Source organism: Danio rerio, chromosome 23, assembly GCF_049306965.1.
Source record: "Danio rerio strain Tuebingen ecotype United States chromosome 23, GRCz12tu, whole genome shotgun sequence".
NCBI classification, from domain to species: Eukaryota; Metazoa; Chordata; class Actinopteri; order Cypriniformes; family Danionidae; genus Danio; species Danio rerio.
The window spans coordinates 7055737-7082049 of record NC_133198.1 but is presented as its reverse complement, the minus strand read 5'-3'; the positions used below and the strand labels follow the sequence as shown (position 1 = coordinate 7082049).

The 26313-nt window shown below is 39.3% G+C and overlaps 2 protein-coding genes and 1 long non-coding RNA gene across 4 annotated transcripts in view; 1 reads left to right on the top strand and 2 right to left on the bottom strand.

Moving 5' to 3' along the window:
- prpf6 (PRP6 pre-mRNA processing factor 6 homolog (S. cerevisiae)) overlaps positions 1-26313 on the top strand; it is a 52324-nt gene that overhangs the window by 7638 nt on the left and 18373 nt on the right. The window contains exons 5-14 of one of the 2 annotated variants that reach the window (NM_212655.2): positions 174-350; positions 4012-4152; positions 4235-4329; positions 4419-4575; positions 12219-12381; positions 14763-14881; positions 14961-15179; positions 16831-16953; positions 17123-17244; positions 20040-20178. In NM_212655.2, the coding sequence (NP_997820.2) occupies positions 174-350; positions 4012-4152; positions 4235-4329; positions 4419-4575; positions 12219-12381; positions 14763-14881; positions 14961-15179; positions 16831-16953; positions 17123-17244; positions 20040-20178 (1455 nt within the window). Of the gene's footprint in view, positions 1-173; positions 351-4011; positions 4153-4234; positions 4330-4418; positions 4576-12218; positions 12382-14762; positions 14882-14960; positions 15599-16254; positions 16383-16830; positions 16954-17122; positions 17245-20039; positions 20179-26313 lie in introns of those variants that run through there. The other variant, XR_012398238.1, reaches the window with a different exon arrangement.
- Positions 7539-25373, bottom strand: LOC141380633 (uncharacterized). The gene is made up of 3 exons (XR_012398983.1): positions 24842-25373; positions 11287-12482; positions 7539-11086 (listed from the first exon to the last, which is right to left on the bottom strand). It is a non-coding gene; the product is annotated as an uncharacterized lncRNA (long non-coding RNA).
- On the bottom strand, positions 21636-25373 carry LOC141380632 (uncharacterized). Its single transcript, XM_073939798.1, has one exon. It carries the CDS (start codon positions 24391-24393, stop codon positions 22144-22146), a length of 2250 nt encoding a protein of 749 aa, XP_073795899.1. The 5' UTR covers positions 24394-25373; the 3' UTR covers positions 21636-22143.

Genomic DNA, 26313 nt, shown 5'->3' with positions numbered 1-26313 from the left:
GATAATCTGAACTGAGCTCTGGAATATTGATGCAGTATTACTGAGTTAGCTGTGTTTTTTATTAAACACATGCTGTCTTTTTAACCATTGGACATTTCTTAAAGGTAATCTTATCAATATTAGAACAGTGATGTAGATGTCAATAAGCATGTTGCATTGTTTCTGTTTTCCAGAGGAAGCTGTCTGAGGTCACAGAGGATGAGTGGTTGAGTATTCCTGAGGTGGGTGATGCCAGGAACAAGCGTCAGAGGAATCCGCGCTACGAGAAGCTCACACCTGTGCCAGACAGCTTCTTTGCCAAGCACCTCCAGACCGGAGAAAACCACACCTCTGTTGACCCACTGCAAGGGGTGAGTAACAACCCGCATCACTGTAGCTAAGAAAATGTAAAGAAGAGTAAAGTAAAGTAAAGAAGAGACAGAAAATCTCACTGACTACTTTTACATGGATATCATTAATTTAATTTTTTGCATTAATTAAGGCAATAATAAGATTCCCGTTTTACATGTTATAGCACATAATTTGATTACTCTCCATGCGCCACCACACTATCCACATTTCCTCCAGAGTTTCATGTAATTTCAGGTGTTTCATTTTTTGTTTTTCGACTATAACTGCACTTTGGCACTTTCACTTTCATTCGAGAACGTTTCATGCATGCCCCCGTGACAAACGAGATATTGGATGCAACTATGAACTGCTGGAAGACTGTTGTTTTAATGGAAGTTCATACCGTATGCTAAATGGAAGAAAAAAACTCTGCATTTTACGATGCTGGTGTCTGTGGTCTGCACTGACTCGGTAGGTGCAGAGAGCATCAAATAGCTGTAGGTGTAAGTGTGTGTGTGTGTGTGTTTGGACTATCCTGTCGCAATTAAAACAAGTCTTACACGACGGTAATAGTTAGATTAGGGTGTTTACATGTCTGTACTGCACTGCAGTAATGCGACTAAAATCGGCATACTCCACATGTCTTAAATCGATTTCTCTTTACTTCGATTATGACCTTAATTGGATTAAATTAACAAAAATTGCTTTTAACATGGTTGATTTTTAATCAGAGTATTATCTTAATCGCATATAAATTTTATTATTGGTGTCCATTAGAGGTGTTAACCTACACTGGTCTCACGGTTTGGTTAAGATTATCATGCTATCGATTCGGTACAATTCGATATCTCGGTGCATTGACGATGCTTTCCATACACAGTTTTATATTTTCTTCACAGCAATTATTGTATTAAAATGTATAATTATATATTTCTATACTATTTGTAATACAATTTTGTCCTTTAATACAAACAGTCAGATATATAAACTGTACCTTTAAGCAACACAAGCATTTATAGCAAATAAGGGATGGGCGATGTTGACCAATTTGGCATTGTACGACGTCTAATGTGAAACATCGCGATGGACGATGCCATCGTCATTGGAGGTGCGGGGGTGGTTGTTAAATATCAATTAATTCATAACGAATTAATTGTAGCCTACCATTTTCCCTACCTGACCCACATGGTCTTTGCTTTACCCATAACCAAACCATAAATAAATAGTTACAAACAAGTGACATCCTGTCAATCAGGTTTTTTTTTCTGCGGGACTCTGGCATGAATAGGCACAGTGATCACCTTTACAGCTGGTGGAGGAGACGAGAGTTCGGTTGTAGTTCACTGTAGTTCATACATTTTCATTGTTTTCACTTCAAAATGATCACCACATTCGCGGATTTAGGAGACATTTATGCAGAATGCATCTTTGCACCTAAAAACGCCAAACGCAGCACTCAGGAACCGATGAACAGTTGTTATATTAGCTTGCTGAAGTAAAAAAGCCCGCACTGCTTGCCCCGCCTTTGTGTTCTTTTTATTGGCCCACTGCTCTAACTGAAAGCGAATGATTGGTTAATATCAGCTGTCAATCACTCAGACAAAGCCTTCTGCCTTCAGATGACAGAAGCTACAAGGGTGAAAATGTGAAGCGCTGAAGATGAGAGAATGAAAATAACACTGACAGATTTACCCACAGTTACTAATAATGGCACATCATGTGCTCGATGTTAATCCAACATTTACACGGTTCCGACAGTGGGTAACAGACTTCCAGTGTTTTAAGTCCGCTATGAAAATGACTAAAGCCATTCACTGTAGAGTCTGTGGGACGGGGTTTGCAGGTAACAGCGTTTGCCACTGAATTTACACATTTTAAGGACTGTATATTCATTCATTTAATCCTCACGATGCTGTCAGCCATGCAAGCGGCAGCTATATGTAACATTTAACACAGCTCATGGAAAGGCCGTTATTGCTATAAAGATGACATGCAAATAATAAGTTATATATCAATCGATGGATCGCGATGCTGGCTCAGCATCGTGAAGCTTGTTGTCCATCGTCTATCGGCACAACCCTATAGCAAATAAACAAATGTAAATATCCCACTCGCTTTATGAGCCTTGTCTACCAAGTTTTTGCACCCCTTTGGTTGCTCACGCACTCAACAGAAAGGCATTGGCTCTTACGCGCTGGCGCTCTTCACAGATTTTCGTCAAATTGGCCAGTGAAAGAGTAAGAGAGAAATGGAGTTTACTTTCATTCTCTCAACGCAGTGAAATAGGGGCTTCTGCTGTAAGTGTCAGTGAAAGACTCCAGCAAACATGCATGCAGTAAAATTGTGCATAGTTTCTGCGTTTTTAAGTAGTTGGAGTGTTGTAAATACTCGCGCTCGCCTCCTTTGCCATTGTAAGCTACGGCGACATAGCACATATAAGATAAATGACGTCAGTCATTTAATAACCGGTTATGATTGTTACTGAACCGATACTGAATTGTCCGCGTCTGCATCCTGGTGCACTGAAGAAACAATTAATTTCTACACCCCTAGTGTCCATGTAAACATACTCACTGTTTCATGTCTTTCCCATCACTGTATTCACGTTTCTCAGACTTTATATAAAATAGGCTTTTCAGGATTGTCACGTCATGGATTATTTTTTTAATTAAGGCGAGCACACTCTATATGCAATATATAATTAATATATATATAATTAATATATTTAATTAATTAATATAATTAATATATTTGCACTGTCCTTGCTGACCAAAATCTTTGGGAAATCAGCAGCAATTAAAAATAAAACTGCAAGTTCTTAAACGTATTGCTTGATTTTGAATTAAATTTGGCAATCACAAAATTTGTTTAACAAAAGTTGCAAAGACTGTGCAACACAAAAGCTGCATGCTTTTTTTTTCTTGTGAAAAAATGCTTGATGGAAATTAATCTTTTTGCACAGGGAAAAGTAGTCAGGGATATTCACATCAGGATTGGGCGGTAATATGGTAATATGGTATACCGCGGGATCTAAAAATAGCAACAGTGTCAGATTCAATACCGTTATACCTTCATAAAAACAATGCACTTAAATTGGAGACAAGTATTAAATATTAGATATTATTTATTTAATGCCTACAAATGCATGTGCGTGATTGTCATCCCGGGACAGTGTGGAGGAGAGAGAAAGAGAGGAAGAGGGTGAGGGGAGGCGAGTCACGCACCAAGTGACCTGCTGCTTGGCAGTATTTCCGGTTTCGACCGAACGAGACATGGTAAATACGAACTAGAGGTCTGCATTCCTGCTGCTGTACCACAGGAGCCGACCAGTTTTCTTGCGGTACTGGAATGAATTTACGAATAAATCACTGGAGCAGTCGGTAACTCTGGTGTAATTTGAAAGGGAGCCAACAGTTTGGTGATGCTGTCTGAGCCTTACGTCATAATTTTTTTTATTATGCACAGTATTACCAGATACCGGGGTAAAATAGGGAGGAGGTTTGACAGTATCAAAATTTGGATTACCGCCCAAGCCTAATTCACATTTGGCTTTAAGTGGGAGCCCTAGCTTTTAATACACTGACTGCATTGCATTTTATGGTTGTGATTATCCAACGAACTTGACTTTTATTAAAAAACACAAAACAACATGGTTTCTAATTAAGATGTTTGCATTTTCAGCAATTTGGTGGTCTGAACACACCCTTTCCAGGGGGCTTGAACACACCCTACCCAGGTGGCATGACACCCGATGCTGGAGAGCTGGACATGAGAAAGATCGGACAGGCCAGAAACACTCTGATGGACATGAGGCTCAGTCAGGTGATGCAACATACATCTTTTATTGAAGATTACTTTAAGGAAAGCCAAGCATTTCTTCATTGACATTTGCTGCCATCTCCAGGTGTCTGATTCTGTGAGTGGACAGACAGTTGTTGATCCTAAAGGTTACCTCACCGATCTCAACTCCATGATCCCCACATATGGAGGGGATATCAGGTATAGTGTGCTTTACATTCGATAATCGCACACTTGGATATGAGCTTTTTATTTTGTTAATCTGCCTATGCCATCCTCTGTGTGTGCAGTGATATTAAGAAAGCTCGTCTGCTCTTGAAATCAGTGAGAGAAACAAACCCGCACCACCCACCCGCTTGGATCGCTTCTGCCCGTTTGGAAGAGGTGACTGGAAAACTGCAGGTGGCCAGAAACCTGATCATGAAAGGCACTGAGATGTGTCCCAAGGTGAGTTGGGAAAGCATGAAGGAATTATGTTTAACAGTAGAATGGCAATGGGAATTTTACCGGTCACTGTTTTTCAGATATACAAAACAGACCCTAAATAAAACATTTAAAGGTGTCCTATTATGCTAAATAAGGGGTTTAAACGCAGTTATGTTGTAACAGACTGTGACTATAACCAGTTTCCAATGGTAAAAAAAAATTCATTATATTTTTTTAAAATCACACTTTGTAAAAAAAATTTAAAGACTATTGAATAACATTTTCCCTTTGTACGTATCATCGAAGGGGAAAGCCCTGCTTATTAGGGACGATTATCATAAGACATAAGTCTCCTTTTTGAATCTGCCATTATGCTGACACATAGACATTTGTTGCTCCGCCCTCTTTTGAAAAGAGGGCGGGGAGCACCATCTCATTTGAATTTAAAGTGACACTCACCAAAATGGCACAATTAGGATCACAAAGGGGTAGTTGAAAGAGTTATAAAACATTATTTGTGGGGTATTTTGAAATGTAACTCCGCAATCACACTCTAGGGACATCAGAGACTTGTTTAACATCTTTTAAAAATGGTCATAATGGGTTGTCTTTAAGCCTCTAAGTCAGATTAGGGATACATCGATATGGATTTTTTGGCTGATTTCAAAAACCGATAACTCTTAAGATTTGGAGGCCGATATACTATAGCCGATAATTATAAATATTTCAAAATGTTTGATTGCACACGAGTACATCTGGCAAACTAATAAATAAATAAGGGGAAAAAAAACATATAGCTGGTCAGTTTAAGATGGGCTATTCCATAAAAAAACCTTATAGGCTAGGGGTCTTTTGCTTATGATCACCCTCATGTTTCCCTTTTAAATGTAAGGGTGTTACATAAAAATAATAAAGTTTTAATTTATTATTGACATTTCTTTGCTGCGTCCTCCTTGATGTTTCAATTACACATAATAATCGTTACACCATACTAAACACACAGCAGCCAGTGAAGGTTGTCGAGAGTTTGTGTCACGTTTAACAGGTGTGTTTGTGCATGATAAGTGCATGTTTAGATGCCTTTATGTGTGTGAGAGACCGGGCAAAAGAGAGCTCGCTTTACTGCTTTGTTGATGCCGCAAGCGTCTTCTTTTTTTTTTTTCTTCTTTTTTTTTTGGATATAATACACAATATGAAAACAACAAAAAGACATAAAACTTTACAAATTACGTGCCCACTTTTGTAGGCTTAAAACAATCTAGATAAAATAGCCTAAGCTGTATTGAAATAATTTAAAGAATTACGAAAATCAGATATAATAAAATCACATTACATAAATAAACCAATATAAAACAAACAAAAGCTATAACAATGTAGGTATATATAATACATAAATTAAGCCTTGTTTTTTAAGCCTTGTATAACTTTCATTTTACAAAGGCCTATTTAAATAAAAAATGATTTTAGATATTTAATAAACACTGGAGGAGGTTTAAAATATTATTTATAAAGTATTTGGATACGATGATATTAATGAAATCGTGCAAACAGAGCAGTTTTGGGGTGAGTGAAATCAGAAACGACGTTCTTTTCTGTCTTCCAGTCCTGTGCAGCGCTGCTTTACAAACGCATCAGGGAAAACTGCAAATAAAAAATATCTTTTATGTCCTCAAACAAGTGTTTATGTTTTTATATGATGTGGTAAAATGAAAAAATTAGATGTAGAGCTTTATTAGTGGATAGCTGCTGAGCGCCACAAAATATAGGCTATATTTTATTACTTGCTCTTATGTGCTGAAACACTGAACACTTTCCTTTACTTAAGATCTCCGAATAATCTCCGAATAAGATCTCTTAAATAAAGGGGAATTACCTTTTAAGTGCCATATAGCCTTGGGAAAAATTTGTTTGTCAAAACAAGGATGTTATAAAATACATTTCATACAGAGTTATTATCGGAGAATTTCTGTGGTTTTATATTATGGATTGATGCGCTCACTGTGCTGGGTCTCTCCGCTAGTGGCGAGACCATTGATGCACGATGCCAACAGTCGGTCGGTGAGTAAATGAATATGATGAATGAGAGCACACATGCATGTGTGTATAGACATATAATGTAATGCTGTACAGTAACGTGTAATTTGTTTATTTCGCTTCAGTTAAATCTTATCGTGATGATGCGATGGTGTGCTTTATCTGCCTGATTCCTGCTGAAGTGGGCGGGTTGTGTGACGTTTCATCCGAGGGACGTTCCGGGGGCTGGGTTTGCGTGAAGCGCTGCGAGCTACTAGCCTGACAGTGAAAACGCGACATGATTTCGGCCACACTACTCAACCTCCTGGGCAGTTGGCCCGGCCAGATAAAATCCCTGGCTCGCACTGGCCCAACAGTGGAAAAGCGGCTATTGGCAGTTTTGATGGGTGTAGATGGTTACTATGGTTTGTTTAGCGTGACATTTTTGCGTGTGGGAGCATTCGCCATGTTGCCTCCAGCATATGCATAGACAACACACTATACTCCATATAAAAGCTAGAGGCTAGTTTTTTGCACTGCAACTGAAAATCAACAGTTAAAAATACAAATTGTACCTCTTCTCACCAGGACAAACCACAAACAATCAAAAAAGCATCATTATATAGTGTCCACATGTGGTTATAATAGAAGTCAATAGGGCAAAAACAGCCACCAACATAACAAAAGGGTTGCAAATTTGCTCAAAGTTATGTTCGAGTTTTTGAAAAAGCAGTTTTCTAAAATATGTGTCAAAATAAGATTTGTCATCAGAATTTATTTGCTGAAACACAAAGAAATTTAAGGCCAAAAACACAAAATAATAACCCCAGAGTGGATTAAAACATTCCCAAAAGCACACAAAGGATTCAAAAAATATTGTGTGTCTTTGTATGCCCAATAGGGGGCAGTGTGTGTGAGTTTATGAAGCATTGAAGATTTACAGCATAAGGAATCTAGCCAGTGTTGACAGGTTGCCACAGTGATTCTTTTATAACCTGTAAAATCCCACTTCCCCAAATGCTAAATATGGTTCAAGGATAACATGAACCAGACCTAATTCTTTCACCATGACTTTTTTATGTAGGCTCTGTCATTGCATTTGTTTACTAATGCTGACTTTGGCCAGAGAGAGAAAACATTCAGACAGAGCAGAAACCATGTCAGACCTTTTGCCCTCCGTGTGTGCACAGCTTCATTAATTGTTGGGAAATTCCTGCATGCTCGTTAATCAAAGTTAGGAGTTCAACTTCCTCACATTTCAGCAGAAAAGAACAGTGACGCACACTGGCTGTCTCAAAGTCAAGTGAGCTGCCCATCAGGCATGATGTTCAGGCATGATCTGTACTTTTTAGTCATCAAACATGCCAGTTATGAATGAACATGTTGAACTGAAGGTTGATTCAAGTGGTGCTATTAAACGCTGCCATTTATTAATATTATAATATTTCAGGCGTTCTTAACATGCATGCAAACTTTTAGTCAATACCAGGATATTGTTCTTTGTACTGCAACTAAAATAAGAACTGTTTTACCATACAATTTTATGCAAAAATTATGGCACCCATCTGTATAAGAGAAGATCGCAGTAAAATGCTATTCGGTTTATAGAGAAAGCGAGATAATAGCCCCTTTCACACATACAGACCTTTCCGGAAAATTGCCGGCAATTTTCCGGAAAGGTTGTATGTGTGAACAGGTCCTTTTTGAAAATACCGGTAAATTCGTTCTGGCTATTTTCTGGAAAGAGAAGTTGTAACATTACCGGCAATTTGCCGGAATGCTGCGCTGTGTGAATGCAGAAGGAAGATTCCCGTAATAAGCGCGTGCACGTCTAGAACGGGCTGACGTGAGACGTCTGCTTTAGCCAATCACAACAGTCAGACGCGGTTTGTGAGGATAAAAGCCTTTGAATATTTTTCCAGACACATGTAGCTGCTAGAAGTTAGTCAGATCACGTTTATATGTTCTTCTTAATGCCAACTGTGTAAATAATCATCGATGAGATGCTTATGATAAGCCGTTGTTTGTTTACCTTCAAGCTTTGCGTGCGCCTATGAGCTTCTGCACACGCACATATCATGAACATCTCGACATGCGAAAGTGATCCTGCGAAAGTTCTTCACAATATTGATCATCCACAGAGTTTGTAATTTAGTCAAATGTTTACAAACACAAGCGCAGCCGTTTAAAGCTCATTTGTGGTGAATGATGTCAGAATTTACCGGTATTTTGGAATGGATGTGTGAATGCTCTTTTCCGGAAAATTTCCGTAACGTCCTCGCCTGTGTGAACATCGCTTTTTTCAATATACCGGTAAAGTCGTTCCGGAAATTTTCCAGAAATTTACCGGTATCACTGTGTGAAAGGGGCTATAGTCATGTTTTTCAGACAAAAATACGTAGTTTAGCTGTATTGAGATGTGTGAAATTTAATTGAAACTGAAAAAAAGGCTATGCAAAAGTTTGGGCATCCTTTTTCGTGTGGATTTCACAACCTGTAGTCATTTAATGCTGATTGATTACAACACAGAATTGATTTGAGTGACTCTTAACTATCCTGATACAGGTCAAACCAATCATGAAAATGGATATTTAAGATAGCTGATTGCTAACTACAAAATAGTAGCATAGGATCCCTAAAATAACTTCCTAATGATCTAAAAACTAGGACAATTCATCAACATTAATTAGGTGGATGCAAAAAGCTATCACAAAGGTTTAAAGTCTATATCTCCACAGTCAGAAATATAGTAAGAAAATGGAAGGCCCCAGGAACAGTTCTTGTGAAGGAAAGATGTGTTTGACCAAGAAAAAATATCTGAAAGGCAAAGGGCGAAGAATGGTTAGAATGGTCACAAACAAACCACAGACCACCTGCAAAGAGCTCCAGGAACAACTTGCTGCTAATAATGTCATTGTAGATAGTTCCACAGTTCAGCGCACTCTTCACAAAGAACAGCTTAATGGAAGGTGATGCAGAGGAAGACTTCTCTGCATTCTGCCAACTAGAAGATTCGTTTGAGGTATGCAAAGGCTCATCTGGACAAGCCTGAATCATTTTAGAAAAATATTCTGTAGACAGATGCCACAACCATAGGCGCTTTGCATGGTGGAAAAAGAACAAAGCATTTCAGGAGAAGAACCTGCTCCCTGCTGTAAAATATGGTGGAGGGTCCATCATTCTGTGGGGAAGTGTGGCAAGCACATGTACTAGAAACCTTGTCAGAATTACAGCAAAGGTTGCATGGATTTTACCCAGTATCAGCAGATTCTGAAGACCAATGTTTAGGAATCAGTCAAGAGGCTGAAGTTACGGCAGGGTTGTATGTTTCAGCAGGACAATGACCCAAAACACAGTTGCAGATCTACCATGGAATTCATGCTCCGACATGATACAATGTTCTGATATGGCCATCCCAGTCCCCAGACTTAAACATTATTGAGAATCTATGGGTTGGTTTGGAAAGGGCAGTTTATGGTTTGCACCCATCAAACCTGACTGAACTGGTGAAATTTTGCAGGGAAGAATGGACCAAAATGCCTTCAGCAAGAGTTCAGGGACTTATCCTTGGCAATAAGAATCAACAACAGGCTTTTATTTCAGCATAAGTTGGCTGTACAAAACATTGAAGTTATTATTCTGTTAGGGTGCCCAATTTTTTGCACCTGTCTGTTTTTGTTATTACATCTGCTGATTAAATAATTAATATGTTATGTTCTGTCAGAAGTGAATTGTTGCTTTTTCCCTAGGGTATAAAATATATCCAAATGAAATTGCTGATTTGGACAGCCAGCAGGCTATGGCTTTTGTTATGAAAATTATCAGGAGTGGAGAAATTTGTACATAAAATTGTAAATTAAAGTCTTGTTACCACTTTACAGACAGTTGTGCTAGCTTTGAAATTTAATAATAGAAAAAAGGCCTGTTTGAGTGTCTTGAGTACATTGGGTACACAAGTGTCTTGGTACATTTGGTTCAGTTAAAACAAACTGGTGTAGTGCTTCTGTTTGTGCAGTTTATTTGAAGGAACTTGAGCTCTGCCAATCATAAGTTGGTGTGCTGCCATGTCTGCCATGTTCCTGGTAGCCTGCATAAACAAAATGCATACATATGAAGAGTTCAGATGCGAACACCTCTAAGTTCTGTCTGAAATATCCATTGAAAATGAGCATTTTTCTCAGACTCTTATGTTTATGTTGAGTTATTTTATTTTAAGGACCTTTAAAAGAGTGTATTCTTTGCCATAAACTTAAATTTACTGAACCTACACACAGGACCCTGATAAAATTGATTATTTTTGAAGGAAATTTCAAATGGCTTTTAGAGGTTTTTGCATCTGAACTCTTCTAATATGGTTTAAATGTATGGTTTCATTTTGAGATGCACAGATTTTTTGCTGCTGAATATTGCAAAAAAAGAGAAAACTGGCCAAATATATGAACCACAAAAAGGTTATTTTGTGCTGCTGCACTGGCCAGTATTGCTGGTTTCACTTTCACTTAAAGCAGGGATGTCCAAACTCGGTCCTGGAGCGCCGGTGTCCTGCTGAGTTTAGCTCCAACTTGCTACAAACCACCTGCCAGGATGTTTCTAGTGTATCTAGTAAGAGCTTGATTAGCTGGTTCATGTGTGTTTAAATAAGGTTGGAGCTAAACTCTTCAGAACACCTGCCCTCCAGGACCGAGTTTGGACACCCCTGACTTAAAGGGATAGTTCAGCCAAAAATCTAAATTTGCTCACTCTCTTTACACTTCCTCAAGTTGTTCTAAACTTTTTAGGGTTGTTAGAAATATCGTTTGATACCAATCTGTATTTTAAATATGATCACTGTTGAGCACGTTCTTAAACATTGCTGATTAGCCACTGTGTTCATGCTCAACAGAAATGACTGTGGTTGGCTGTGGAGCATTTGAAAGCTGTGTCAATCAGCAGATCTGTCTATGTGCTGACATATGAGCAATCTGATGGATCACTAGTGCCTGTGACTCTGTGCTTGCACTTGGTGAACAGCGGTGAAGAGTGATGAACTGATGACCTGTACAGCCAATTATAGCCATTTCTGTTGAGCATCTGAGCACAACGACTAATCAGTGGTTAAGCATGTAAATGTTAACAGGAGATGGAGGTTTTTTAAGTTTCAGGAAAAAACCTTTAGACTTTGACAGCCCTAAAACCTTTCGAAAATAATTTCATGCTTCTGTTGAAGATAAAATTATATATTGTTGAAGAAAGCTGAAAACCATTGACTTCCATAGTAGGAAAAAACAAAATTATGGAAGTCAGTGGTTACAGGCTTCCAACTTTTTTTAATATTCATGTTCAACAGAAAAAAAATAAACTCATAATTGTTTGAAACCAGGAAAGGATTAGTAAATGATGAAAGAAATTACAGATGCATTTGAAAGCTTCACTCTGAGGTTAAACTTTGATCCAATGAATAAACAATGATTCCACAGTGCTATGAACTATATCGTCTGGTCAACTAAAAACCCAACTGGACTGTGACTTGACTAGCATTGCGTACTCTCACATTGTGATATCGATGATAAAATGATACATTGTACGGCCCTGATGAGTGTTTTATATGTGTGCATCAGCTTCACTGTGTGTGGGCATGCGTGTATAACCCGTGTTGTGTTTTGTCTGTTCAGAGTGAGGATGTTTGGCTAGAAGCTGCGCGTCTGCAGCCTGGAGACACAGCGAAAGCAGTAGTTGCCCAAGCAGTGCGACACCTCCCTCAGTCTGTGCGCATCTACATCAGAGCCGCTGAGCTGGAGACGGACATCAGGGCCAAGAAAAGAGTGCTCAGGAAAGGTCAGTCTCTCTCCGTCTCCCTCTCTTTCTTTACTTTCTCAGTCTCTCCCCTCATCAGTTTTCTCTTTCCACTGTCACTGGCTCTTTTTTCAGGTGCATACCTGTATGACAGAGACAGATGACTTGTTAGTTATGTAGGATCTTTTATCAGTCTCAGCATGTTAAACTGTCCTGAATCTCCGCCTTTATAATAAAGGATTTCTAAATAGTCTGGCACTGCTACTTCATCAATGTCTCTCCGATGATTAACTGGTTAACTCTATGTAATAATTTCAAGTAATTAGTACGGTTTTAAAAAATCTTGTTGCTCTGCCATTTTAGTAATGGCTGATTATTCATGAGATGATTTGCATAAATTGTTGGCATGGCAGTGTGGGGTTATATTTCACACACTGTGTGACCATACTGATTTTTGATTACTGATTTTTTGAAGAAGAAGCTGCATGTGTAGCGAGCATTGACTGATATCAATAGCTCTTTTAAGGGAGAAAGAGAGCCTCTGAAAGCATTGAATGTCTTTCTCTGTCCATGTTTTTGGCTCAGAATGTCATGCGAATTCTTTAGAATTTTCCAGGGGCCTCATGTACAAAGACTTGCATTCAATTCTCACAGAACTTGCATGTAAATGTGAAAAAATACCCCACCAAAATCACAAGAACAACCCTGTAGTCTCCCTCAAATAAATACATTTCAACTTGTTAATGAGATCACTTTAGGAAAAGCAAGAAATTAGTCAAATCAATCGACAAGAAAATAAACTCTATGGAGTGCTATTATTGGAGATTGGAAACATTGCCCTTTGGAAAAATAAAAGAAAAAAACTTGAGTGGGAGAGTTTGGCTGATGCTATTGTTACCCCGCCAGACCTACGCCACCCAACCCGCTCCGAACTGGTATCTTACCGCCGACCTTCCGCAGGAAATATTGAGATCTCTGTATGGCTTCATGAACAGTTTGTAAAATTGTACACCTTTTCAAAACTAAATGTGGGTCAATATGCATGTAGATGGCCTTAAGAAAGGCCACTCAACTGAGACTGCCCTGCTCTCGGTAGTGGAGGATCTCAGACTGGCTAAAGCAGACTCAAAATCATCAGTCCTCATCTTGCTGGATTTGTCAGCTGCTTTTGTCACTGTAAACCACCAGATCCTGCTATCTACGCTTGAGTCACTAGGTGTTGCAGGCACGGTTATTCAGTGGTTCGGATCTTACCTCTCTAACAGGTCATTCAGGGTGTCTTGGAGAGGAGAGGTGTCCAACCTACAGCATCTAAACACTGGGGTACGTCAGGGCTCTGTCCTTGGACCACTTCTCTTCTCCATCTACACAACATCGTTGGGATCAGTCATCCAGAAACATGGATTCTCCTACCACTGCTATGCTGATGATACCCAGCTAAACCTCTCTTTTTATCCTGATGATCCCTCGGTTCCAGCTTGCATCTCAGCCTGCCTGTCAGACATTTCACACTGGATGAAAGATCATCATCTTCAACTTAATCTCACGAAAACAGAAATGCTAGAAGTTTCTGCCAACCCGACTTTACATCACAACTTTTCAATCCAGATAGACGGGGCAACCATTACTGCATCCAAAATGGTTAAAAGCCTTGGAGTAACGATTGATGACCAACTAAACTTCTCTGACCACATCTCTAGAACTGCTCGATCATGCAGATTTGCACTCTACAACATCAGAAAGATCCGACCCTTACTATCTGAACATGCAGCTCAACTCCTTGTTCAAGCTCTTGTTCTTTCCAGACTGGACTATTGCAACTCTCTACTAGCCGGGCTCCCAGCTAACTCTATCAAGCCTCTTCAGATGCTTCAGAATGCAGCAGCACGAGTGGTCTTTAATGAACCTAAAAGAGCACATGTCACTCCGCTGCTCATCCGTTTGCACTGGCTACCAGTTGCTGCTCGCATCAAATTCAAAGCTCTGATGTTTGCTTACATAGCGATTTCTGGCTGCGCCCCTTCTTATCTGCTCTCACTTCTGCAGATTTATAGGCCCTCAAGAAACTTGCGTTCAGTGAATGATTGTCGCCTCGTGGTTCTATCCCAAAGAGGGAAGAAAACACTTTCCCGAACGCTCGCGCTCAATCTGCCAAGTTGGTGGAATGAACTCCCTAACTGCATCAGAACGGCAGAGTCACTTGCTGTCTTCAAAAAGCGACTAAAAACTCAACTATTTAGTCTCCACTTTCCTTACTAATATGCAACTCCCTCTCTGATTCCTCAACTAATTGCAAAACATATTATAGTACTAGTAAATTCTAGAGATGTATTTTGATTTTTCGCTCTACCAAAATGGTTACATAAAACATTTATTACGAGTGTGTAACTGAAACTTAATATATTCATATTTATTTTCTTCAGCTTTAGAGAATGTGTCGAAATCTGTGCGTTTGTGGAAGACAGCTGTTGAGCTGGAGGAACCAGAGGATGCTAGGATCATGTTGAGCAGAGCAGTGGAGTGCTGTCCTACCAGTGTGGAGGTACACAAACACAGCCCTACATAGCCTCTCTGTGAGCCATAAATCCGTCTGATCTCACGGTATTCCTTCTTTCCTGTAGCTCTGGCTGGCTCTGGCTCGGTTAGAGACCTATGAGAACGCTCGCCGCGTCCTGAACAAAGCCCGTGAAAACATTCCCACCGATCGGCATATCTGGATCACCGCTGCCAAGCTGGAGGAGGCCAATGGCAACACGCAGATGGTGGAGAAGATCATCGACAGAGCCATCACCTCACTGAGGGCCAACGGCGTGGAGATCAACCGCGAACAGTGGATTCAGGTCAGACATGATGGATTTTAAGGGATCGTTCACTTCAGAAGTTAAAATATGCCTATGATTTGCTCATTTCTAGACCATATGAGATGTAGTGTATTTTTTTCATCATAACTTTAAAGAGCACTAGGGTACATTGAGAGTCAATAAAACTAGTGATGCGCCGATATGGATTTTTTTGGCCGATATCGATAACCGATAACTCAGATAGCCATTAAATATAGGCCGATAATTATAAATATTTAAAAATGTTATATTTTTATACAGCAAACTTCATAAAAGATTTAACTGCTCTTATGAACTGAATAGTCTATACTCAAAGAAATAAAACTATAATATCAAAATGTAATTAAATTCAAATTTGAATAAATTCAAATATGAAAACGGATTTTGAAACAAACGTCTAGGTGTGAAAACACCCTAAGGCTGTACTCACACTATGTACAGTTGCCTCAGTCCCCCCTCCCGTCTTTCCCGACGGCCCGCACTCACATACAATCGGGCCTGGGCACGCTTACGTCAACGATGCTGCTCTGTTCAGTGAGCACTGTCGCTCAGCACAGTGGACATTTCTCTAGTTATATCGTTTCATTCGTTTGATATGCAGTCAAATATTTCGCCAAACAATCCTTAGGGATCCGGTGACATGCAGACAGATATTTCGCCGAACAGATCTGCCACTTTTGGCACTCATAAACAATCATAAAGCCCTCGTGCTGCAGGAATGAGGAGGTCTGCTGAAGGTGTGCAGCTGTCGTGCAGTGAGGGGTTTGAGTCTTTAATAAACTACGGCAGTTTGCGTTTACTGAACAGTAAGAATGAATAATTAATCTATATCAAACAGTCCCTTAAAAGTCACGTCTCGCTTTCAGTTTTGGGTTTTGGCGCGTTTTGCACTCACACTAGAAGCGTACCGCGCCAAAGCCCAAGTGAACCGCGCTCAGGCCCACCTCTTCCAACCGGGCCAGGGCCGGCCAAGTGAACCGTGCTTGAGCCTGATTCAGCGCACTCACACTTCTCAAACGATCTGGGAAACGGGCCTGGGCACGGTACGGATAGCATAGTGTGAGTACGCCCCAAGACTGTATTTGCATGCAATTGACAGACAGACGCAGCCAAAATGAAACTTTAGTGACGAGCACTGGCCCGATCTTGCCAGTAACTATACTGTCTACTGTCCCGGGCGTCTCGCACGCTGGCCCTTGGCCATCGTGCAATCCTTATTGTCGAGCCCTGTTAGGTAAGGCTTAAGGGATTCGTTCCCCCCAACCTCAATTTTAAAATTGTCACTTTTGGTATCTACGGCTACAAGGATTGCTAAAATCAAAAGATTGTATGAATAGAACTGTGAAACAAAGTTTCTAAAGCCAATTTTGCCTTGTATTTTGACTCTAAATCTGAAAAATTACACCCTCCAAAAATGGTGGAACACTGAAGTGTCTTTTCATCGGTTACATGGAATATTCTAAACTTATATTCTGAACTTATATATATATAAATATTCTGATTTAGACCACTGTTAAAAAGTAAAACCATGCAGGTCTTTTTTAGATCAGATTTATTCATGTCATATACATATGAAAGATCAACTGTTTCATGGCTGCAGTATCAGGATTTGTTTATTTCAAAGTCATGTCTCTTGTGTGATGTCTTTCAGGATGCAGAGGAGTGTGATAAGGCTGGCAGTGTGGTCACATGTCAGTCTGTGATCAGAGCTGTGATCGGGATCGGCATTGAAGAAGAGGACTGCAAACACACATGGATGGAGGACGCAGACAGTGTAAACATCCTCACACCTTTACGCAAACACAGATTATTTTCATTAAGCACCACATGCTTGTTTATAACATACGTCCCTGATCATATTTGACGATGTTAGATGTTCTGTTTAAACGGTAGTTTGGCTATTATTACTGTTGTAGATTCTGATTGGTTGTTGTGTGTTGTAGTGTGTTTCTCATGGTGCTCTGGAGTGCGCACGTGCCATCTATGCTCATGCACTCCAGGTCTTTCCCAGCAAGAAGAGTGTCTGGCTGAGGGCGGCTTATTTTGAGAAGAACAATGGGACACGGTGAGAAATACCTTCGCAGTCTGATGGCATATCCTAATAGTTTTTCTTGTAGTCTTTGCACTTGTACACTTGTCTAACTGTGTGGTATATTCTGGAAGTAGTCATAGTTTTCATGTGGGCAGTTTTTTACAATTTGAACAGCTTGCTTTTTATCCCATCAATACTTTACTGGTTTGCTGTCTCACACATATATGTTTTTAAGTTATTCTGTCCAAGATTTTGCATGAATATTTTTGTATTTGTTACTTTTTCAAAATACACTGAAAAATGCTGGGTTCTCCACAATTCCTTCAGGTTGTCCCAACACAAATTCATAGTTAACATACTTGTTTTTACAACTTTAAGTGGTTTGAATGTAAAACAATTGAGTTGACCAAAGAAACCTTAAAGGGTCATGAAACCCTCTTGTTTCAGCAGGGTGTTTTCACACCTCTACTTTGAAAAAAGTCAGCAAAGTGGGTGTGTCCAACTCTGTTTAGGGGTAGTGTCGGAGGAGCAAAAGAGGGAGGGTCTGTAAAAAATTTGCATAAAAATGGGAGTGTCGGTTTGGCCACGTGCTGAATTTTAGAGTCAAAACACACACACACACACACACACACAGGGGAGAAAGACAGTGACTTTACATGGACATCAGTAATCGAATTATTTGACAAATTATTAAATGATGGACTTTAACTGCAGTTTGCCTGGTTCATTCAGGGAATTTATTCATGCTCCTTGTGACCAGGGCCGGAGCAAGCTGAACTGCCGCCCTAGGCAAAGGACGGTCACGCCGCCCTCAAACCTAAAGTGAAACCGGGGGTCTATTCTGCCACCCTAGACGTGGCTATAACTGAGGCGCAGGTAGTTTAGGGGACGCCGCCCTCTCTATTCTGCCGCCCTAGACGCGGATATAACTGAGGCGCGGGTGGCGAGGGTAGTTTAGGGGATGCCGCTCTCTATATTCTGCCACCCTAGACGCGGATATAATTGTGGGCGTGGGTGGCAAGGATAGTTTCGGGGACGCCGCTCTCTCTATTTTGCCACCCTAGATGCGGATGAGGGCGCGGGTGGCGAGGGTAGTTTCGGGGACGCCGCCCTCTCTACTTTGCCACCCTAGGCAGTCGCCTAGGTCGCCTCTATGGAAGCGCCAGCCCTGCTCGTGACAAACAAGATATTTGATTCGAGGAACTGCTCTAAGCGTGTATTTTTCATGCAATGTTTGTTACCGCATGGCGAATGAGAGAAAAAAAAAACCCTCCGCATTTCCCAGAAACTTAGATGCACTCGGCAGGTAGTGTCAGAAAGCTGTGTGTGTTATTCCTGTCACAAAACGCGGTGAAAATCCTAAACGACGGTAAGTTTGATTGTGGTTCTAACACGTTTACACTCTGTGCAATAGTTAGTTGGATACGAACTAATTTTGCCATCTGAATAGACAAAGATCACTGGTCGCTCAATCACAAAATCTGTAGAGACAGGACAATCAACACAAACTGGAGCCGCGTCTTTATTAAGAAGAGACGAGCAGCAAATCCAGATCTCACCTTTTCCAGATGAGAAAAGCTCTTTGGTGATCAATATTCCTTAAAGGCGAATTGTTGTCGAGCGTCGCGTGTGCTGTAATCAGCACGTTTGTCTAGCTGCCCACTCATAGAGAGAAAATGAAAACAAAACCTTCACTGCAGCAAATTATAAAAGCAACAGTGCACGCTTGTTTTTGCAACACAACGCGGCGTCTCTCTGCCGTCTGAACACTGTAACATTAATGAATATTAATAAAGTTGCACAATAGAGCGCGCTGATTGGTTTGACCCAAGTCTAACTCATGCATTAATGCAGCACACTCAGACGTGATAAGGCACTCAAAAATTCGTTTCAAACTGGAAGTACGAATTAGCTCAAAATAACATTTGGAATAACAGTTGAAGTCAGAATTATTAGCCCCCCTGTTTATTTTTTTCCCCCCAATTTCTGTTTAACAGAGAGAAGATTGTTTCCGCACATTTCTAAGCATAATAGTTTTAAAAACTTATTTCTAATAACTGATTTATTTTATCTTTGTCATGATGAAAGTAAATAATATTTTTACTTGATATTTTTCAAGACACTTCTATACAGCTTAAAATGACATTTAAAGGCTTCACTAGGTTAATAAGGTGAACTAGGCAGGTTAGGGTAATTAGCCAAGTTATTGTATAACGATGGTTTGTTCTGTAGATTATCGGGGGGAAAAATGAGCTTAAAGGGGCTAATACTTTTGTCCTAAAAATGTGTTTTAAAAAATTTAAAACTGCTTTCATTTTAGCCGAAATAAAACAAATAAGACTTTCTCCAGAAGAAAAAATATTATCAGACATACTGTGAAAAAAAAAAATAAAAAGGGTGAAAATAATTCTGACTTAAACTGTATATAATATAATATAATATAATATAATATAATATAATATAATATAATATAATATAATATAATATATATATATAAAAAAAATATATATATATATGACTAAATACACATTGCAATAATTTCACATGCTGCATCTAAGGCTGTTGAGTTTTGTAGTTGCCTACGCAGTGCTGAACAGAATTTAGATCAGCATTCATTGGCTCTGTTTGAATGTTCAGGGAAACAGAAGGCTACAAGGCCTATTTAAGTTTGTCCACTTGATTTTGTTCTAGATTATTAATCTGTTCATTGTGAAAGCTTAAGAGGTGCCTTTAGGCATTGAAACACTGTCATAATCTCATGCTGCTTTTTTGTTATATTTTACAAAATATGCCTTTTCGCTTCAAATCTCTCTTTGTATTTCTCTCAGAGAGTCATTGGAGGCTCTGTTACAGAGGGCTGTAGCTCACTGTCCTAAGGCTGAGGTGTTGTGGCTGATGGGTGCTAAATCGAAATGGTTGGCTGGAGATGTTCCTGCAGCCAGAAGTATCTTGGCTCTGGCTTTCCAAGTGAGTTGTCAATTTCTTTCATAAGAATCAGAATTAAAAAGAGCTTTATTTGCCAAGTGTGCACAAACACAAGAACACAGAATGACTTTTCAATAAGTGGAAAAAAAGAAATAATTAAGCGATAAAATGGTTGTAAACTGTCAGTTGCATGATTTTAATTAATTAAATGCATTTTGCAAATTGTTCATTTAATTAATTAAATTTTAATTGCAAACAAAACAAATAATTATTCAATTAAATTAGTGATTTGTCATTTAAATCTTACTTTTTTTTTAATCAAGTTTCTTATATTTTTTAGCTTCAAATAAAGTTATTTTGATCTTTAAACTTTAGGCCTGTTAACAAGGCAAAAACACTGAACATAACTTTTTTGGTCTAATAAATTATTTTTTGCGGTATTTTAATTTATTTATTTACATTTTAGTGATTTGGATTATAGACATTCAAACCTTAAACAATTTGTTTTTAATATGGATTACAAACTAATGAAGATTTGTTGGAAGTTTTGTTTACTTTTTATGACATGAAACTTATATGAAACCATTATTTTAAAAAAAATTATTTTACTGGTCTTAAAATACTCTTATCTTATAAAAATCAACATAAACGTGCATAGTATTATTCTTGAGTTCTAGACAAGTATTTTTATATGACCATAATATTTAAAAGCATGTACATCTTTTAAAATGTCATAAATATCCTTTACTCTGACTTTGAGGAAGAAAAAAGTTTTACTGACTCCAGACTTTGTCCTAGAAATATAAAAAGCAATAATTTACAGAATACATCTAAAAGTATTGTGGTAACTGCTGGCTTTATAATTTGTACTGCATGTTATGCGATTTAATTTAATTTGAACAATTTACAAGAATTGAATAGAGAGAAAATAAATAGTTAAAATGGAAAACAAAAATGCCTGCACACTGAATCATTACAGATATTCAATTTGTTTATTTGTATAGTGCTTTTCACAATAGAAATAGTTTCAAAGCAGCTTAACAAAAGATGCACATCATTGCATTACAAGCAAATTCAGAAGGTTAAGGTCTGTAGTTACTAGTAATTTTACCTAATTAACTAGTAACTAATAACTAATAGCTTTTAACGGTTATAATTGTATACAAGTATAGTTACCCTGCAGTGATATAGTATATGGGCGATGTCTATGTGTACATATTCACTGAAGTGTATTATGTCATATCAATCATATCAATGTATATATATATATATATATATATATATATCGCAATGTGATCATTCGCAATAGTCACATTGGAGAATATACAATGTTAAATTTGTATCAAAATTTATCATTTTCATGTGCTTTTGATGCCTGTAATTGTATAGTGGTTTTAAAAGCATTCAGGTACAAGAAACTGTACCACTTATGACCTTAACTATGATTAATTTTATTTAATTATTTTTATTTTTATCATTCAGACTTAGACTTAGACTTAGACTTAGACTTAGAAAACTTTATTTATCCCGCAGGAAATTGCTTATGTAATGACTGCCATAACACACAGAACACAGAAACACAAAACCACAAGACAAAATAAATAAATTAAGTAAGTGAAATAAGTCACATAAATCCAACCAATCTATAAAAGAAAACAGCCACAATACATAAGTATACAAACTATTATATAAGATATTACACTTAAAAGAATCAGTGGTAACTAATACTAATAAGTCATATATCAAGTAATGAAAATAATATTAACCAAAACTAATATTACACATAAAACAATTACACATACAATAATTCAAGTAGTAAAGTCATTCAGCACTCATTTAAAAAACAAAGATATTGCACTAAAAATATTTAAGACCCAGTAAAAAAACGTACAAATATTGCACCTAATAGACTATTGCACATCATAGAACATAATGCACAGACTTCCACGCATTAAAACCCGTAATAATTAATTAATATATGGCACGAGCAGCAAGATATTGCATAAATTACTGTGAGGGTAAGTGACTGAGGGAGACGTTATGAAGTCTGATAGCAGTGGGAAGGAAGGATTTTCTGTGGCGTTCAGTGGAACACTTTAAGCTGGTAAGTCTGTGACTAAAGGTACTTCTCAGCTCGTCAACCACATTATAAAGAGGATGATCTACATTGTGCATAATTGACCGAAGTCTGCACAATGTTCTCTTTTCGGCCACAGTCTCCATATTGTCCAATTCCTCACCCACCACAGCGCCAGCTTTCCTAATCAATTTGTTAAATCTCTTCATATCTGCCACTTTTACACTACCACCCCAGCACACCACAGCATAGAAAATGGCACTGGCCACTACAGACTCATAGAACATACGCAACATGGTGTTGCAGACTCTAAAAGATCGGAGTTTACGTAGGAAATACAGCCTACTTTGACCCTTCTTATATGTGACCAGAGAGTTCTTGGACCAGTCCAGCTTATTATCAATATACACACCCAAATATTTATAGTCCTGAACAATCTCCACATCCACCCCTCTAATGGACAAGGGAGTAACTGGAGATCGCCGTGATCTTCTCAAGTCCACCACCAGTTCTTTGGTCTTTTGGATATTAAGCTGCAACTGATTCAGCTCACACCAGTCCACAAAACTGTCCACAGCCATCCTGTATTCCAAGTCGTCCCCCCCCTTAATACATCCGACTATTGCTGAATCATCTGAAAATTTTTGCAGGTGACAGCCCTCTGTGTTATATTGGAAGTCAGATGTATACAGTGTAAAGAGAAACGGTGACAAAACAGTTCCTTGCGGTGCTCCAGTGCTACACAGTACCGTATCGGACTTATTCCCCTGTAGCCGTACGTACTGTGGCCTATCAGTCAGATAGTCCATAATCCACGCAACTAAGGGAGCATGAACCTGCATAGCAGACAGTTTGCTCCCTAGCCGGGCTGGCTGAATAGTGTTAAAGGCACTGGTAAAGTCGAAAAATGTAATCCTCAGGGATGCACTCGGTTTGTCAAGATGGCTGTAGGCACGATGTAACAGGTAAATGATGGCGTCTTCCACTCCAATCTTGGCCTGGTAAGCGAACTGAAGAGAATCTTGCGCTGACCTCACTAGGGGGCGGAGAGTGCCCAAGACCAGCCTCTCAAAGACCTTCATACTGTGTGAAGTAAGTGCTACTGGCCTGTAGTCTGATGGAACACTAGGTCGCGCCTTCTTGGGTACCGGAACCAGACATGATGTTTTCCACATCACAGGAACTTTCTTAATACTGAGGCTCAAATTAAAGATCCTCAGCAGTACTCCACTTAACTGAGAAGCACACAGCTTAAGTACTTGTGTGGTTAATCCGTCTGGACCCGGTGCCTTAGCAGGATGGAGTCTGCATAATTCTCTCCTCACTTGGTCCTCAGTGATGATCATAGGTGGTTTATAAGAGTCTGAGACACCAATGAAAGGAGGAGAGGCGATGGAGGCTTCAGTTGGTACGATGGTGAAAGAGGAGGAAGGAGAGGGCATGAAGTAGGGCAAAATGCTGCAATTTGACGTGACACTATTGGGGGGAGCAGATGCACTAGGTGCAGTAAGGGCTGTGTCAGAGCTGGAGAGAGGCCTACTGTCAAACCTATTGAAAAACATATTAAACTGATTGGCCCTATCCACATCACCATCAGTTCTAGGGCTGCTGGTCTTGAAGCCAGTAATGTTCTTCATGCCTCTCCACACATACCTACTGTTATTCTGTTTCAGCTCTTGTTCCAGCTTTTTCTTATATCTCTCCTTACCCTCCTTTAACCTCACCGACAAGCGCCTCTGTACTTCCTTAGCTGCTTCCTTATCACCTGACCTGAATGCCACCTTCTTTTCATTCAGAAGGGCTTTGATATCTTTAGTGACCCATGGCTTGTTGTTAGGAAAGCAGCGTATGGATTTCAATGGTACAGTACTATCCACACAGAAGTTGATATACTCAGTGACACAGTCTGTGAGGTTATCAATGTCCATACCATGTGGCACGCACAGAGCATCCCAGTCCGTAGTCTCCATGCAGTCTTGCAGGGCTGCACTGGCCTCTTTTGACCATTCCCTCACTGTCCTAACAGTAGCTGGCTGCCGCTTTACCAGTGGTAGGTAGGTGGACTGAAGGTACACAAGATTGTGATCCGATCTACCTAGAGGTGGAATGGCTATACAGCTGTATGCCTCTTCCACATTAGCATACAGTAAGTCCAGAGTCTTATTTTCTCTGGTGGGCATTCTACATACTGTGAAAAGGTGGACAGTGTCCTGTTTAGTGAGACATGATTAAAATCGCCTGATATTAAGACGAACGCGTCCTGGTGCATTGTCTGGAGTCTAGCAGTAGCGGAGTGAATGACGTCACATGCCGTCGTCGCATTGGCCGATGGAGGAATGTAAACAACAATGGCGATCACATGTGAAAACTCTCTGGGTAGATAGTATGGACGTAGCCCCACTGCTAACAGTTCAATGTCCGGGCTACAGATACGTTCCTTGATCACAATGTGATTCGGGTGGCACCATCTTTCATTAACAAAAACAGCAAGTCCACCCCCCTTGCTCTTTCCACTCTCACGCCGAGTTCTATCCGCCCGGACACTCGAAAAGCCAGCCACGTCCACGACTGAGTCAGAAATACACTCATGCAGCCATGTCTCAGTAAAACACATCAAACTACACTCACGAAATTCTCTGTTGCATCTGACCCGTGCCGTAAGCTCGTCCATCTTATTTTCCAGTGACCTCACGTTGCCCATAACAACAGACGGCAGGTTAGGTTTATACCGTCTTCTCGGCTGCTCATCAGACAATTTCCCATTCCTCGTTCTTTTCCCTCGCACCTTCGCTCCTCCACGGCAGCCTCTCTTAGTCTTCCCCCTCCGTAACTCCGCGGGGATACCCGAGAGCACCGCACTGTGCTTCGAAGCATCCTGCCTCAACGAGATCAGCTGGTCCGGGGTATAAACAAAAACCGGACCGCAACCGCTAGCTGTGTTAGCATTAGCAGCGTGCGGCAAGCTCAAACAAAGAGCAGTAACCAGAAAAAACACAGAGATGGCTCTCTCTACCCTCATGTTTAAGGAGGGCACCGCTTACTAACACTAATAAACTAAAACAAAAGAAAATAAAAATAAAGACAACAAATTAAACCTCTAAAACACTAAGACAAGACAGAGCAGTCAAAACATGCTGCAGCAAGCTCGCGCCTGCGCATTCAGGTAATGTACTTGAATACTGTTAGACTTGGGGAACAATAAAACACTTTACTTTTGTTGTCGATCTTTTTCTAAGTTGTATTTATAGATTGTTATGCATGAAAATCCTCACAACACATGCAAATACAGAAATACACTCCAAACAGCACAGACCATATGAAATTGTTTTCATAACGTAATTTATATCGCAAGGTTAGATTTTTTTATCCAGTATTGTGCAGCCCTATATTTGTGTGTGCATGCATGTGTATGTATGTATGTATATATGTGTGTATGTGTGTGTATGTAAAGTTGAAGTCAGAATTATTAGCTTTCCTGAATTATTAGCCCCCCTGTTTATTTTTTTCCCTAATGTCTGTTTAACTGAGAGACTTTTTCAACGCATTTCTAAGCATAATAGTTTTAATAACTCATCTCAAATAACTAATTTATTTTCTCTTTGCCATGATGCCAGTAAATAATATTTGACTAGATATTTTTCAAGACATGTCTATACAGCTTAAAGTGACATTTAAAGGCTTAACTAGGTTAATTAGGTTAACTTGGCAGGTTAGGGTAATTAGGCAAGTTATTGTATAACGATGGTTTGTTCTGTAGACTATTGAAAAAATATATAGCTTAAAGGGGCTGATAATTTTGTGCCTGAAATTGTGTTTAGAAATTCAAAACTGCTTCTATTCTAGCCAAAATAAAACAAAAAAGACCTTCTCCTGAAGAAAAAAATGTTATCAGACATACTGTGAAAATTTCCTTAATCTTTTAAACATAGTATGGGAAATATTTGAAAAAAAAAAATTCAAAGGGGGCTAATAATTCTGACTTGTATGTAATGTATGTAATGTATGTTATGGATGTATGTATGTATGTATGTACAGTTGAAGTCAGAATTATTAGCCCCCTTTTGATTTTATTTTATTTTTTTAAATATTTCCGAAATTAT

Bases quoted from the DNA above. Each gene is read 5' to 3' on its own strand.
- LOC141380632 (XM_073939798.1), bottom strand. From the start codon at position 24,393: ATGCCCACCAGAGAAAATAAGACTCTGGACTTACTGTATGCTAATGTG.